The following is a 15252-nucleotide window of genomic DNA, read 5'->3' on the forward strand; positions in this document are numbered from 1 at the left end:
TCTTGAATTTGTATTACAGCATAAGTTTCTTTAGTCTGTGGTAATGTTTTTACATTTTAAAAATTGCCTTGAATTCTACCAGTCTGAGCCAGAAAACAGTAGAGGTTTGTGGGCTAGCTACCAAAAAAAACATATCTTTGCCAACATGATTGGCCTTTGCCGTATTTGTGTGCTTTGGGCCATCATGGTGAAGACTGACACACTGAGGAGACTGGGCAAAATAGGAAAGTCTGAGGCTTAGTCCTTTTTTTTTTTTTCCTTTTAAGCACAAGGTGGGTGTATACCCTTGTAGAAGCATCCAGGCTTCATATTAGGAGAGGGTGTGCTGCTCTGTAAGAGGGTATGGTAAGTTTGATAAGAATTGTTCCTGTGTGGATTGAGTAGAGTGGGATGTTACAGGAAAAGCGCCAGGACCATGTTTTAGTCAAGAGAGAGAGCAAGAGGTTCCTCCTTCCATTCTTAACTCTTATTAGCACATTCTCTGGTCCCTTGGTTCTTTGTCATGTTTATTAATATGACTAGTTAGATTTAACATTGCTCATAATTAGCATATGTTCAAATTCTGTACTTTGATGCAATTTGAGTTTGCTTTGCAGTGTAAGTTTTATTCCTTGCTAGGACTGAATGTAGATTGGAGTCTGGTTTCTGCTTTTCCATTAGAATAATAATTTTGCCACCTTCATACTCTTTCCCCTATTAACAAGTATTTTGTTTTTATGTGTTCACAGTATATTTCATTATGTAGATCTTCTAGGTGACTTGAAGCAAATTTGAAGTCTCTTTGAGACTTGTATTTCCAAATGTGAGTTGTATAAATCAAAACAATCCAAGGTTGAACATTCTGTTAACTTTGCTGAAAACAGATTTTAAATGAATGAGTAAAAGTTGGGGTGAAACTGTAGTTATTTTACCCTTAGACCACATAACAGGTAAGTAAAAAAATTTTCGGTATCCTACATAACTTGCTCTTACATTTTTTTGTTGTTTTTGTAAGGCACAATTCCACTGACTCTTAAATGCCAAGTTTATAAATCCATGAAGGAATTTTTTTCCCCAGAAATTATTAGACAAGAACCAGTTAGAAAGTTGTGATAATACTGGAATCTACAGATATGTTTGCTCAGAGACATAAAACCAGAGCAGGAACAGACCAGGTGCTGTGGTAGAACAGGATGCTCAGGAGGCCTCTCGTGTGTCTCCCTTGTGTTTTTATAACTAGGTATCTGGAAGACCAGAAAACAGAGAATGGGAAAGATAAGGAACAGAAACAAGCAAACACTGATAAAGAGAAGCTGAAAGAGAAAGGGAGCTTCTCTGATGCTGATGTAAAAATGAAATCTGATCCATTTGCTTCCAAGACTGACACTGAGAAGCCCTTCCGAGGCAGCCAGTCACCCAAAAGGTATAAGCTTCGTGATGACTTTGAGAAAAAGATGGCTGACTTCCACAAGGAGGAGATGGATGAACAAGATAAGGACAAAAGTAAGGGAAGGAAGGAACCTGAGTTTGATGATGAGCCCAAATTTATGTCTAAAGTTATAGCCGGTGCAAGCAAAAACCAGGAGGAAGAGAAGTCAGGCAAGTGGGAGAGCCTGGTGCATACAGGGAAGGAAAAGCTGAGGAAAGCGGAGGAGCTGGAGGAGGAGCCTTTCACAGAGAGATCCAGAAAGGAGGAGCGTGGAGGGGCCAAGAGGAGCGAAAGTGGACACAGGGGCTTTGTGCCAGAAAAGAATTTCCGAGTGACTGCATACAAGGCGGTCCAGGAGAAAAATTCGTCACCTCCCCCACGGAAGACCTCTGAGAGCCGAGACAAGCTGGGAAACAAAGGAGACTTTTCCTCAGGGAAGTCTTCCTTTTCCATTACTCGGGAGGCCCAGGTCAATGTCCGGATGGACTCCTTTGATGAGGACCTTGCACGGTGAGGAGTGCTCCTTGTTGACCCTCAGGGCTCTACTGGCCCAAATGGTTTCATTTCCCCTTCTTCCTGAGAACAGAAATGTTTCCTTGCTGCCACCTATCAGTGCGGATAGCCTCATGTCTGTCCCTGGAGTGGAGAGAGTGCCACTGAGTGAAAACAGCTCACAGATTGATTATGCCTCTTAGGCATTGCCAGGGTAAAGATTGTCTTCAGCCAGTATGGCTGATTTTTTTTGTTGTTATTATTGTTGGCTTTTTTAAATATTTATTTTTTATGTATACAATATTCTGTCTGCATGTATGCCTGCAGGCCAGAAGAGGGCACCAGACCTCATTACAGATGGTTGTGAGTCACCATGTGGTTGCTGGGAATTGAACTCAGGACCTTTGGAATAGCAGGCAATGCTCTCAACTCTGAGCCATCTCTTCAGCCGTTATTGTTGTTTTTGTTTCTGGGAACTCAAAACCACTATTTTGGTCTGTAATTACCGCTAGCCCAGCTCATACCCACACTGTTTCTTTTACCTGTCAAGACCCTTGAGAATCATATCTCCATTTTACTTGGGTCGCCAGACTCTGATATTTTTCCAATTTCAAATTGATGGATCTGGCCTCTTCCCTCCCTCCCCTAACTTCAGGAAAGCATGATAGAGCCCAGACTGACTGCTTTTGACATAGTATACCCAACCAGTTGAAGCTGCACACTCTTACCACTTCTGCTTAGGAAGTGGGGAGGGACACGTGCCACAGCATGCATGTGAAGGTCAGAGGGCTTCTTTCTGGAGTTTTCTCCTACAGTATTGGTCTGGGGATCAAGTTCTGGCTTGGAGACCATCGCCTGTACCCCCTGAGCCATCTCACCAGCCTCACTCTTTTCTTCTTGATGTTGTCTTGTTGAACGACCTTCCCCTAGCCAAACTAGTTGACCTTTTACAATATCTTTGTTAAAACAAGCGGCCATGGGAAATATAGTCACCAAGGTTTAACAGTTCCCCACTTGAAGATTCTCAGTGATGAATGAGATGTGGACCCATCTTTCCTCAGTTGTAATGTGTTGCCATTACTTGAACTTTGATAGAGAACAAGAGGGACCTTGTGGATAGAAACTCTTTGGAACTGTCTCCAGAGAAAACGGGGGGGGGGTGTCTGTCAAGATGGTTCATTGGGTGCAGGCGATATCACCAAGCCTGGTGATGTGGAAAGAAAGAACTAACTCCTACATGTTGTATTCTGCCTTTCGCTTGTGCGTGCCATACATGTTCATCCTCCCTTCCCTGACCCAAAATAATAATAGGAAACCATGGTTCTGTATTGGAAAACTCACATACTTAGTATGCACAGGGCCCTGACTTTTTGCCCAGCATTCTACTTCCTCACCTCCAACCCATAAAGCCTGACCTATTCATTCAGTCCTAGTACACTCAAGAGTCTGAGACAGGAGGATGACAAGTTCACGACCAACCTTGCGAAATATAGAGGGAAAACTATCTTGAAAATTAGCGTATTTTTATAGTTAAAAAATTGCGACTTTGGGCTGGAGAGATGACTCAGCAGTTAAGAGCATTGCCTGCTCTTCCAAAGGTCCTGAGTTCAATTCCCAGCAACCACATGATGTCTGGTGCCCTCTTCTGGCCTGCAGACATTCACACAGAATATTGTATACATACATAATAAATAAGTAAATAAATAAATTTATTTTAGAAGAAAAAGAATTGTGACTTTCAGCCAGGTGGTGGTGGCAGCACATGCCTTCAATCCCAGCCACCTGGGAGGCAGACAGACAAATCTTTGATTTCAAGATCAGCCTGGTCTATAGAGCAAGTTCCAGGATAGCCGTAGCTACACAGAGAAAACTTGTCTGAAAAAAAAAGAGAGAGAAACAAGAATTGTAACTTTCTATATCTCTTGTTAAACTGATTCTCCTTGTCTTTGTCTTTCAGACCCAGTGGCTTATTGGCTCAGGAAAGAAAGCTTTGTCGGGATCTAGTCCATAGCAATAAAAAGGAACAGGAATTTCGTTCCATCTTCCAGCACATACAGTCAGCTCAGTCTCAGCGTAGCCCCTCAGAATTGTTTGCTCAGCACATAGTGACGATTGTTCATCATGTTAAAGGTGAGTAGAGACAGTTTCCACACAGTAGTTTTTGTTTGTTTTTCGAGACCGGGTTTCTCTGTGGCTTTGGAGCCTGTCCTGCTTTATAGACCAGGCTTGCCTAGAACTCACAGAGATCTGCCTGCCTCTATCTCCCTAGTGCTGGGATAGAGAATGAGGAAGCCTCTAGGACGTTGAAAGTTAAAGGCTAGCTTAAAGAAATATCAGTGCTGAGCTGGGAGGTGGTGGCGCATGCCTTTAATCCCAGCATTCTGGAGGCAGAGGCAGGCAAATTTCTTAGGTTCAAGGCCAGTCTGGTCTACAAGAGCTAGTTCCAGGACAGGCTTTAAAGCTACAACGAAACCCTGTCTTGAAAAAAACCACAAAAAAAAAAATTAAAAAAAGAAATATCAGTGCTTTAGGGGAGAAGTTTCCATGTTTTATAGATAAATTTCTGAAATGCTAGCATCTATAATCTTGATAATAAAACCCTCAACATGAAGTATAGGGAGTGGCTTTTTTAAGGATTTGTGTGTGTGTGTGTGTGTGTGTCTGGGATAGGAGGTTCCCAAGGAGGTCAGATCCCTTGGAACTAAAGATAAATTTGGTTGTGAGCCTTCTGACAAAGGTGCTGGAAAGCGAACTTGTGTCCTCTGGGAAAATAACAACCTTTTTTTTTAATCTCTGAGCCATCTCTCCATCCTCTTGAGAAATGACTTTTCCGTTACCTCTTTTCCTTTGTAGCAGTATCTTGTAGACGTTTTGATGTGAATTTCTTTCCCAAATTGTTCTGTCATCCCCTGGGCAAATAAATAGTGGTGCACAGGTTGAGTCGTGGCCAAGAGCAATGATGCAGAAAGCTGAATTGGGCCTGTTACAGGCTTCATCTAGAGTTAAAGTCAGTAATAATTGGTCCTGTGCCCCAAAGAGAGGTAAGCGCCAGGTTCTTTGACCTCGTATCATGTTCCTAAGATAAGGGAGCTTACTAGAAACCCAGCATTAGATTGTCTCTGAACTAGCCACTTTTCCTTCCCTTTTTTAGTATGTTATATGGGTTTGAAAACTAAGTTGTATCTCTGTGGCTACAGGTCCACTGAACATTGTATCTGCCCTAGATAACATGTTAATGTATTTCTTTGAATCTTAACAGAACATCACTTTGGATCCTCTGGAATGACATTACATGAACGCTTTACTAAATACCTAAAGAGAGGAAGTGAACAAGAAGCAGCTAAAAATAAGAAAAGCCCAGAGATACACAGGTGAGGTTCTCAGCCTTACTCTGAGGGTTGTAATAAAAGACTTGTAATTTGGGGGCTGGAGAGATGGCTCAGCGTCTAAGCACACTGACTGCTCTTCCAAAGGACTCAGGTTCAATATCTAGCACCGATGTGGATGCTCACAACTATCCGTAACTCCAGTTCCAGGGAGGGGATCTGATGCCCTCATATAGACACACATGCAGGCAAAGCACCAGAGCATATGAAATAAAAATAAATCGTTAAAAATAACTTGTCATTTGATATTAAACTGACCTTGTTGCATTCTCCCACCAATGTACTTTTGATCCAAAATTTAGGGTAAAGTATTTATTATCTGGGGCTCCTGGAAATCTGAGTATTTGAAAATGGAGAGAATGTTTTGAAGGCTGTAGTTTCTCACATTGGGCCCAAAGAACCTGAGGTTTCTGTAGTAAGAATAAATACTGACTTCTCTAAGCAACATTATCTCTTTCATTTAGGAGAATTTGCTGGGGAAGAGGGTTGAGGGAAAAGCTTGAAATTTACTTATCTCAACAGTTTAAATGAGGTCCGGCTGATTTAAAGAGAATTTCTTGTAATTCAAGAAATCCGTTTGGAACATGGAGAGCTTGTCTGAAATCAGCTTGGTATCAAGGAATCTGCCTTGCTAACTAGTAACAAGCACTGTCAGGAAGTACGTGTCTTTAATCCCAGGACTGGGAAGCAGAGGCAGGCAGATGTCTGAGTTTCAGAAAAGCCAGGTCAGAAAAGTTCCAGGACAGCTAGGACTACTACATAGTAAAAAAACAAAAACGGAACAAAACGGGAAAGAGTGCTTGGGGGCTGTGGTTCGGTGGAAGAGTGCTTTTCTACTGTACGCAGAGCACCGAGTTCATTCCCTAGTAGTGTCCACCCCAAAAATAAAATAAAGGAACTTGGGCTGGCAAGATGTCTCAGTTGGTATTGTTATAGATCCCCAGGTTCCATATTGTGGAAGAAACTTCTGACCTCCACATGTGTTGTAGCATGTGCTTTAAACACAGATATACACGCACAAACATAAAATACTTATTTTTCAACTTACTTTGGGTGGAAGGAATGTTTCTATTACAGATCTAACTCAGTAATAGAGTGTATGCTAGGCATGCACACGTAATCTTAACATTAAAAGGGGGGAGAAATAGAACTAGTAGCAGATAAACTATAAAAAGTAATTATGTCTGACTCCATTACCCACCTTAGGGCCTAGAATGTTAACCAATATTGTTCAGTAGAATAGTATACTATTTCTGTGTTTTTAATTTTAGGAGGATAGACATTTCCCCCAGTACATTCAGAAAACATGGTTTGTCTCACGAGGAAATGAAAAGTCCCCGGGAACCTGGCTATAAGGTGAACTGTTGCTTTGATCAGTAGTTCCAACATAATGAGTGCGTTGGGCATGAACTTGACAGAAATGTGTTTGTTTAAATTACTCTCTACTTAAGTTTGTGTTTTTCTTTTAAGGATGGGCATAATTCTAAAAATGAACTACAAAGGGTTAATTTTTATTAAAATGTATCAACAACCTTTGTGAAGTGGTTAGAATATGGTAAATGACCCCAGAGTCTATTGAGGTGAGCTTGAGAAAAAAAAGAGAGGCGTTTTGGAACAAGTGCCCATGATGAGAGAAGAAACTTTTTGTGATATTTTTCTGCTTGTAAGTATTATCAAATCAACTGTCTACATGCACTATTTCCAACCATGATTTCAGAAAGACATGCATGTCAGAGCAGAGTGAAATATTCATATCTTAACTCAGTAGACTGTGTTCAACAGCTGGTGCGCTTTTTTGTTTTTTCCTAACATTGTACCATATCATCTGTCGATTACTGTTACTTTAAAATGGCCTGGCTACATTTGCAATGATATGCACATAGCATTGTTACTAAGAGATTAGACTCCTGTGCAGTCTTTACTATGAAATAAGTAGATGGAGTTTTTAAGATTTTAATATTTATTCACCATCATTCATATATACAGTTGAAATTTAAAATAAGATGGCTGTTCTATGCTACTGAAACCTTTTTTAAAATACTGTTTTAAATTTTTCTAGACAAATTTGTCTTTTTGGTTGAAAGTGTTGAGAGATACTCTTGTACAATCTCTCATTTTCCACCCCGTTTGCCCTGTCTCCACATGCCCTCAGCCTGGCCTTAGTGAAGCAGCAGAAGTCTATGCTCCATGCTTCCAGCAGTCAGCTCCCCAGTGATGGAGTGGTGGCTGCATTTGTCCTTTGTTGTCATTCGTTTGTTTATTTATTGGTTTTTTGAGTCTACAGAGGTCTTAGACTCTCAGAAACAAATTGATAAAATAATAAACCTTCCTATTATTGTTACTTAAATGAAATATTGCATCAGAAAGTTTATGGTTCATATATATAAGGTTTTAATACAGTGTGGATAGCTTTCTGCTAACAAGGACCTACTTCTGTTAGGCAAGACCCAGTGCATGATGTCCCTGAAGCCACATAGGCATTTATCCTCAAGAAGTTTCCCGGAGTTATTGAAGGCCATTGTAGATGTGATCTGGGCAGTGTTGCTTTTTGTCTTTACTTATTCTTGTACATTAAGGTGATTCCACACGGTTGTGGGTGGCTTCTTTAGATAGGGAGAAGTAAGCATTTCCTATAAGCCTAATAAAAACATTTTCCAGAGCTGATTTTGGCCATCTCAGCATATACACTTACTCAGCATATACACTTAAAAGCATTACTGGGACACAGGAAACAAAGATTCACATATAGCGTTTTCAAAAGACAGCACCTTGATTGTTTAAAACAACAAAAAACTTTCTGGGGTGAGGCTTTTAGATTCCCAGTGTCTCCATTGGCAAAAAACACGTTTGAGAATGAGTGAGTTAGCTGTTCTGGATCCCAAAAACCTTAATTTAAACATCTTTTTCAGCAGGCTGAAGGCAAATACAAAGATGATCCTGTTGATCTTCGCCTTGATATTGAGCGTCGTAAAAAACATAAGGAGAGAGATCTTAAGCGAGGTAAATCAAGAGAGTCAGTGGATTCCCGAGACTCTAGCCACTCAAGAGAAAGATCAGCTGAGAAAACAGAGAAAACTCACAAAGGATCAAAGAAGCAGAAGTACGTGATGCCCCTGCCTGTCACCCTAGATTCTGGAGTAAAGTCTCAGTTATTCACACCAGACTATTTTTTATTGGTGGTGGTTGTTTTTCACCTTTCACTACAGAGTCTGAACATGGAACCCTTGCTGGCCTAGAACTTACTATGTAGACCAAGTTGTTCAATCCCTGCCCCTCCAGTGCTGGGATTACATGAGCGTATACAACACTTGTCCATTTGGGCTTGTGAGTACGCCAGGCCTTCTCATCAAGAGAACTCCATGGTTAGGAACTAAAACAACATCTGTAGCATCGTCTTCCCTAGCTTGAAAATAGAACTTCTTTATCTAAGTAAAGTTATCTTTGTCCAGAAATGAATGTTGCGGTGATTGTGGAGATGATTGGCAGTTTGTGTGACAGGTCTTCTGGGTATGTTCTTTCTCATTGAGTATTTTCTTAGTGTGCTTATAGTTTAGAAAATCATTGTTAGAATAAAATACTATAACATCTATTTTTTTAATTTTTTAATTTTTTTTAAAAAACATTTATTTATTTATTGTGTATACAATATTCTGTCTGTGTGTATGCCTGCAGGCCAGAAGAGGGCACCAGACCCCATTACAGATGGTTGTGAGCCACCATGTGGTTGCTGGGAATTGAACTCAGGACCATTGGAGAGCAGGCAGTGCTCTTAACCTCTGAGCCATCTCTCCAGCCCTATAACATCTAATACATTAGATTAAAAGTACTGTTTTAAAACCAGGTGAGACTAGATAGGACAGGATTGTTGTTTCATAGACAGTTCAAAAGAGGTGTTCCGAATATTTCTTTTAAAAAGCAGACTTTTTTTCATTGTTATGTAGGGCAACATAACATGCCAATGCTATGATTTTGCTTTTTTTGGTGGTGCTAGAGTAACCCTGGGCCTTGCATATGCTCTGCAAGTGCATTTCAGCTGAGCTACAACCAGCCTTGGTGCATTGTTGAAGGTTCTATGGTTTCAGTCACCTTTCCTTAAATGGAGCAGAGTTGCAGCTTTAACCTTCTCAAAAAGTAGTATTTCTGCCATTCTGGACTTGAACTGGCTGACAGACAGTCTTTGTCACAGGCTGGCTTTGCTCACTGTGTGGCAACTAAGGATGACCTTGAATTCCTTCCTGATTTTTTTTTTCTCCCACAAGTCCAGTTTATAGGTGTGCACAACATTGCTACTGGTGGGAAGTGGGGTAAGTCCCCATAAGCATCTCAGAATTGAGTGTAGAAAAGTAATTCTGATACTTATTTCTGAAACATGCCCAGCTCTTAAGTTGCAGTGTGACTTTCAACAATTTACTTAGAGAAGGTTTCCAACCCTACCAGAGGTAACAAAGGAGGCTACTAAGTGACCCTGAGGTAAAGGGGGGACTCCCAGTTCTTCATTTATAAAAAGCTTGTTGGGGCTGCAGAGTTGGCTGTTACTAAGAACACATGTTCAATTCTCAGCACCCACTTGGCAGCCCAAACTATCTGTAACCCATCTGGGGAGATCTGGTGCCGTCTTCTGACCTCCTTGGACATTGCCGTGCTTGAGTGACTGAGTCAAGTGAAAACCTTTGAACACTGTTCTTATTACTGTCTGTTTACAACTCATAAAAAACTCTGTTTTGTTTTAGCATTTTTGCTGTTCTGGTTTTAGTTTTTTCAAGCAGGGTTTCTCTGGGTAACCCTAGCTGTTCTGGTATTCACTTGGTAGGCCAGGCTTACCTTGAACTCAGATCTGCCTGCCTCTGCCTCCCAAGCAATGGTCAAATTGGAAGCTTTTTTTTCCCCCCTCCCAAGACAGAGTTTCTTTGTGTAACTTTGGTGCCTGTCCTGAAACTTGCTTTATAGACCAGGCTGTCTTCGAACTCGGACCCACCTGCCTCTGCCTCCCAAGTGCTGGCATTAAAGGCGTGTGCCACCACCGCCTGACCAGATTAGAAGCTCTTGAGAATCATATTTCTGAAAACTTCTTACCATAACACTGAGTTTTAGAGTGGTTGGGTTTCTGCATTCTGGTTTTGGGTACAGCAGTGTGGATCTCTTGTTTTCATGGGAAGAGAAGATACTAAAACAAGTGGGGGTTGGGCAGAGTGCTTTTTTTCTTTTCTTTTTTTTTTTTTTATGTGCATGAGTGTTTTTCTCATTAGTCTGTGTACCATGTGTACACCTAGTGCCCAAGGAGGCCAGAAGAGGGCGTTGGCTCCCCAGGACCAGAGTTATAGGTGTTTATGCACTATCATGAGGGTGCTGTGAGCCAAACAAGTACTCCTAATAGCTGAAAGAGTTCTCCAGCCCCAGAGTGCTTCTTATAAACGAGGAACCAAGGAATGCCTGAAGGTCTCTGTTTCTGGGAGTTTGGTCCTCTGACATCTCAGGGTCATTTAGTAGCCTCTTGTTACCTCTAGTAGGACTGGCACCAACCTGTAGTGTGTAGACAGTGAGTCATCATATTAGTCTAATTTTTCTAGTCTGTAATTTACCCAGATGAAGGGAAAGGAAGAAGAGATATGACTCCAAGAGGTGTTGCTGCAGATTCTAGACTTAAGAGCACAACCTGTTTGAGCTCAGTAGGAGGTGGTTGTATAGAGTTAGTGGGCTAATTAGAGCCAGGATTGTTTCCAAGCTCTGCTCAGCTCTGTCACCTATGAACTGAGTAATGTGGAGTTCTCTGGTCACTTTGTTGAATATTTATATTGTCAGTAAGGTGTTCTGACGTTTTATTTCATCTTAAAGTGTCTCCCACCCCCTTGTGCCCACCACAAAACGGCATTTGAGTGCTAGGAATGACAGCACACTAATAAGGGTTTGCTGCAGTGTCAGAGTCAGCCAGTGGGACTCACATGGATCTTCTTGCCTTTTCTGTTGGTTCACATGGCAGGCTGATAATGGAGACCATGATTGTTTTATGTTCTTTTTATGTTTGATAACATATTCACCACATGCTTAGAAACAGGTATGTCACTGAAAATGACTCAGAGAACCACGTCTGCTGAGTGGTTTGGGGTGAACAAAACCCGCTTGCTTGGTAGTTTATCTCTGAGGCTGCCAGAGCCAGTCTTGATTTCCTTCTTCTTCATGTAGGAAGCATCGCAGAGCAAGAGACCGGTCTAGGTCCTCCTCTTCCTCTTCCCAGTCGTCTCACTCCTACAAAGCAGAGGAGTACCCCGAGGAAGCAGAGGAGAGAGAAGAGAGCACCACAGGTTTTGACAAATCCAGACTGGGGACCAAAGACTTCGTGGGTCCAAATGAAAGAGGCGGCAGAGCACGGGGAACCTTTGTAAGGGCCTCCCTCTTTGTCTAAGCCTCCAACTCCTTCTAGTCCCAACTAAATGTCAATAGGGCACCATTTCTTTTGCCTCTGGTCTAAGCAAGACAGCTGTAGACTCAAGATTCTTTGGTTCCGAAAGCTTCTATGTTCACTTGTATCTTTGTTTATAATTACTTCCAAAGCCTCTTATAGCTTCTCATCCCAGAATTTACCCTATTTCCTTGGATCTTGCTTGAAGATCCCTCTGGCCATTTGTATGTACCCCCTGAACTGTCTGTTTGGGAGGAATGAGGTTAGAAATGAGTTTAACTACATGTGACAGGAGGGCAGCTGTTCATTCCTTGACAGGAAAGTGTTTTAACAGAATGTAAGGGATTTTTTTACTGCTGACATGGACCTTTGTTTCTTTTGCTTCATTTATTTCTACAGCAATTTCGAGCAAGAGGGAGAGGTTGGGGCAGAGGAAACTATTCCGGTAACAATAACAACAACAGCAACAATGATTTTCAAAAGAGAAACCGGGAAGAGGAATGGGATCCAGAGTACACACCCAAAAGCAAGAAGTATTACTTGGTAAATGTCTGGGACTAACCAGGAAATGGCCAGAGAGCCTTTGGCACACAGTAATTGATTTGAAGGCTTTAATTGGTCTGTCTGACCTTGTTAAATTTGTATACAGTCATAGAGACTGTGAATATGTTGGTATTGTGCTAGCTAGATGGCTCTTCTCTAGAGGTTAAGTCAGTTTGGGCTCCAATGTGTTTCATCTTCTGAACTGTTTATGAATTCCAAAATAAGCAAGAAATGTCACTGTTGCCTTTCTTGTCTTGTGGACTTTGACTCCTCCCCCGCTCCCAGCCTCTGTCACCCTTTACTTCTAGATTGACAGGAAAAACAGCTCTAGAGCTATCTGAGGAACAAAAAGGTTATTACCATAATGAAATGGCACTGGGGTTTTCCTTTTACCTGTGTTGTTGTGGGTCATTCCCATGCTCCTCGGACTGTTACATGGTCGCTAACTCCTGCCCTTGGTGTGATTCACTGGGCCTGTATCCAAGCCTGTAATTCCTGGGCTTGGGCCTAGTTGTTGGGAGCCAGTTTGAAGCTTCTAGAGGACCTGAATTGGTGTAGAATTGCTGTGAAAGGAAAAGCCCTTTCCTGCTTCTGTTTGCCACCTGTGGGAACATTGCCAGTCCTGATCTGGTCATTGTGGCGCTGCAGCCTTGGACAGAAGCAGCTGACAGCTGAACTGACCTTCAGGAGCCTAAGAATGGCTTCTGTGAGTGGATGGCATAACCTGGGAAGTGATGAGAGTCTAACACGAGACAGAAGTTGCTATTACGGTTTTCAGAATTCTTCACTCATTCCACCTTTTGTTCTATATCTGCTGTGGAAACTGTTAGAGCAGGTTGTTTGTCTGCTGTGGCAGACAGACACTGTTCCTCCTTCCTATTGAATGGAGTGTGCTACAAGAGGGCACCTGGGCTGGGAGGCTTGGAAAGGGCTGGAGGCCCAGGCCAGTTCCATCCCACATGTTAGTGTGTGATTGATTTTTCTAGATGCTTCTTTTGAGAAATGGTGGTATAGGGCTGCAGAGATGCTTCTATGGCTGCAGCAGTTAAGAGCACTGGCTGCCCTTACAGGAGACCTGGGTTCAGTTCCTAGCACCCACAGGCAGCTAACAACTGTCTGTAACTCCAGTTCCAGGGAATTATTTTTAAAAAGAGAGAGAAATGATGTTGTAAATAATAACAGCTTGGTTTACATGATAGTCATAAGTGGCAGGGTAGACAGACGGGGTCACTGAGCCAGTGCCTGTCTTCGGGCTTTCTGCTACTCTAACACCTGTAGTTCCACACTGTTGCCTTAGAGTCCCCAGGTACCCAGTGGTGCTCTTGGATCTGAGCCTTTGGCAGTATTGGAGTAGAATGGGCAAAGGGCAGGAAAGGTTGCAGGGGCACAGGCTTTCTGAGAGAACACTAGCCCTAATGCCAGTTTTCTTTGCTCGCAGCATGATGACCGGGAAGGTGAAGGCAGTGACAAGTGGATGAGCCGTGGTCGTGGCCGAGGAACCTTCCCCCGGGGTCGGGGCCGGTTCATGTTCCGGAAATCCAGTACCAGCCCCAAGTGGGCCCATGACAAGTTCAGTGGCGAGGAAGGCGAGATTGAAGACGATGAGAGTGGGACAGAGAACCGAGAAGACAAGGACGGTCTGCAGCCTACAGCTGAGTAGGGCCGCTCTTGATGGAGCCATGGCCCAGGGAGAGAGGCGCTGGGAGAGGCTGGTGGAGCTAAACAGGGAGCCTCAAGAAGATCCTGCAAATCCCACCCCACAACCCACCAGCCACAGAACCTACAACAGCAGAGTACACATCCCTGGTGCTGTCCCACTGGACAGAGGACACTGGCCCCAGAGCCTAGGATCAGGCCCAAGTTTTGAGCAGCCCACAACACACTGGGCTTCGCTGTTTCTTGTTTGTTGTTGGTGTGTGGGGTGGGGGCAGGGTAGGGAGAATGATGCTGATGCTTGGGGTTTTTGTTTGTTTGGTTTTGTTTTCCTTTCCCTATTAGAAACCCAAGTTTCCTTAATTTCGTTTGGAACTAAGAGGATGAACTTGGCTTTCAGTCTTTTCCTGTCCTGATTTTTAAAAGGCCCTTATATTTCTCTTTTCGTTCATTCTTTCTTTTTTTTTCTTTTCTTTTTACAGAATATGTAGTATATTAGCAGAAAGGTTTAATTTGGGCAACTTTGATTCTTAAAGCATGTGAATAAACATTGACGTGTTCGCCTCAGTTTGGGACCAAACTGCTTGGATCTTTGTACAACCCGGTTTTGTATGTCACGGAGGAGTTTAAGGCCTTTTCTGACCACCTTGTGTTCCCCTTTCTGCACAGCCATGTGTCACATGGAGTTGCTCCCAGCCTCCCCATGCATCCTGCTCTTGTCTGATTTCTCCTGGGCTGGGCTTCCCATTTTCCACCAGCAGCTCCAGTCTCCTAAACTTTGTAGTCCTGCCCCTCAGCAAAAGGAGTGGAAACTGGAGGGCAGTTTCTGGGCTGTTTTCTAAGAAACTTCTGAATTCTATTATCTTTACAAATAGAAGATAAGAAAATAATTTTTTCAATATTTTTTATTGATCTTTTTATAAAATGAAAAGAAACTCCTATGATCGATTAAGGATGGTGGTTATGGCTGGGTGGTTTGTGGGGTTTGTGTGTTTTGGGTTTTTTTTTTTTTCTTTTTAACCTTAAGTTTGGGTTGAAACATTTTCCAATGTTGGGGGAGGGCATCCTCATAAAAGGGTCCTGTGCTTGCCTTCCGGGGAGGCGGTCCCGAGCAGGTGAACCACAGCGTTGTGCATATGTTCTATGCCGGCTGCACCCTCCTCTTCCCCCGGCCTTTGCTCTTGGGTTATTGCTACTTCCCCTTACTTTGCTAATTTCTATGGTTAAGTTGGTTTTACTTGAATGATTCATGTTTAGGGGAGAAAGAAAAACACCGTTAAGTTTTTGTTTCAACTCCTCCTGCAAATAAAAACAATAAACGAAGTGACAGATGCAAATGGACTGTGTTCCTTGTCCTCACCCTGCTCCAGGCA

General features: G+C 42.6%; 1 protein-coding gene across 3 annotated transcripts in view; it reads left to right on the forward strand.

Annotated features, from left to right (window-relative positions):
* Thrap3 (thyroid hormone receptor associated protein 3) overlaps nt 1–15216 on the forward strand; it is a 40247-nt gene extending 25031 nt beyond the window's left edge. Inside the window, exons 4-11 of one of the 3 annotated variants that reach the window (XM_048434427.3) lie at nt 1220–1918; nt 3858–4030; nt 5160–5271; nt 6558–6642; nt 8196–8386; nt 11467–11662; nt 12083–12226; nt 13665–15216. In XM_048434427.3, coding sequence (XP_048290384.3) covers nt 1220–1918; nt 3858–4030; nt 5160–5271; nt 6558–6642; nt 8196–8386; nt 11467–11662; nt 12083–12226; nt 13665–13886 — 1822 coding nt within the window. In that variant the 3' untranslated portion in view covers nt 13887–15216. The remainder of the gene's footprint in view (nt 1–1219; nt 1919–3857; nt 4031–5159; nt 5272–6557; nt 6643–8195; nt 8387–11466; nt 11663–12082; nt 12227–13664) is intronic. The other 2 variants (XM_087904613.1, XM_087904614.1) reach the window with 2 other exon arrangements.
* The last annotated feature ends 36 nt before the right edge of the window (nt 15217–15252 follow it).

This window comes from Myodes glareolus, chromosome 3 (assembly GCF_982192425.1).
Source record: "Myodes glareolus chromosome 3, mMyoGla1.1, whole genome shotgun sequence".
Classification (NCBI taxonomy): domain Eukaryota; kingdom Metazoa; phylum Chordata; class Mammalia; order Rodentia; family Cricetidae; genus Myodes; species Myodes glareolus.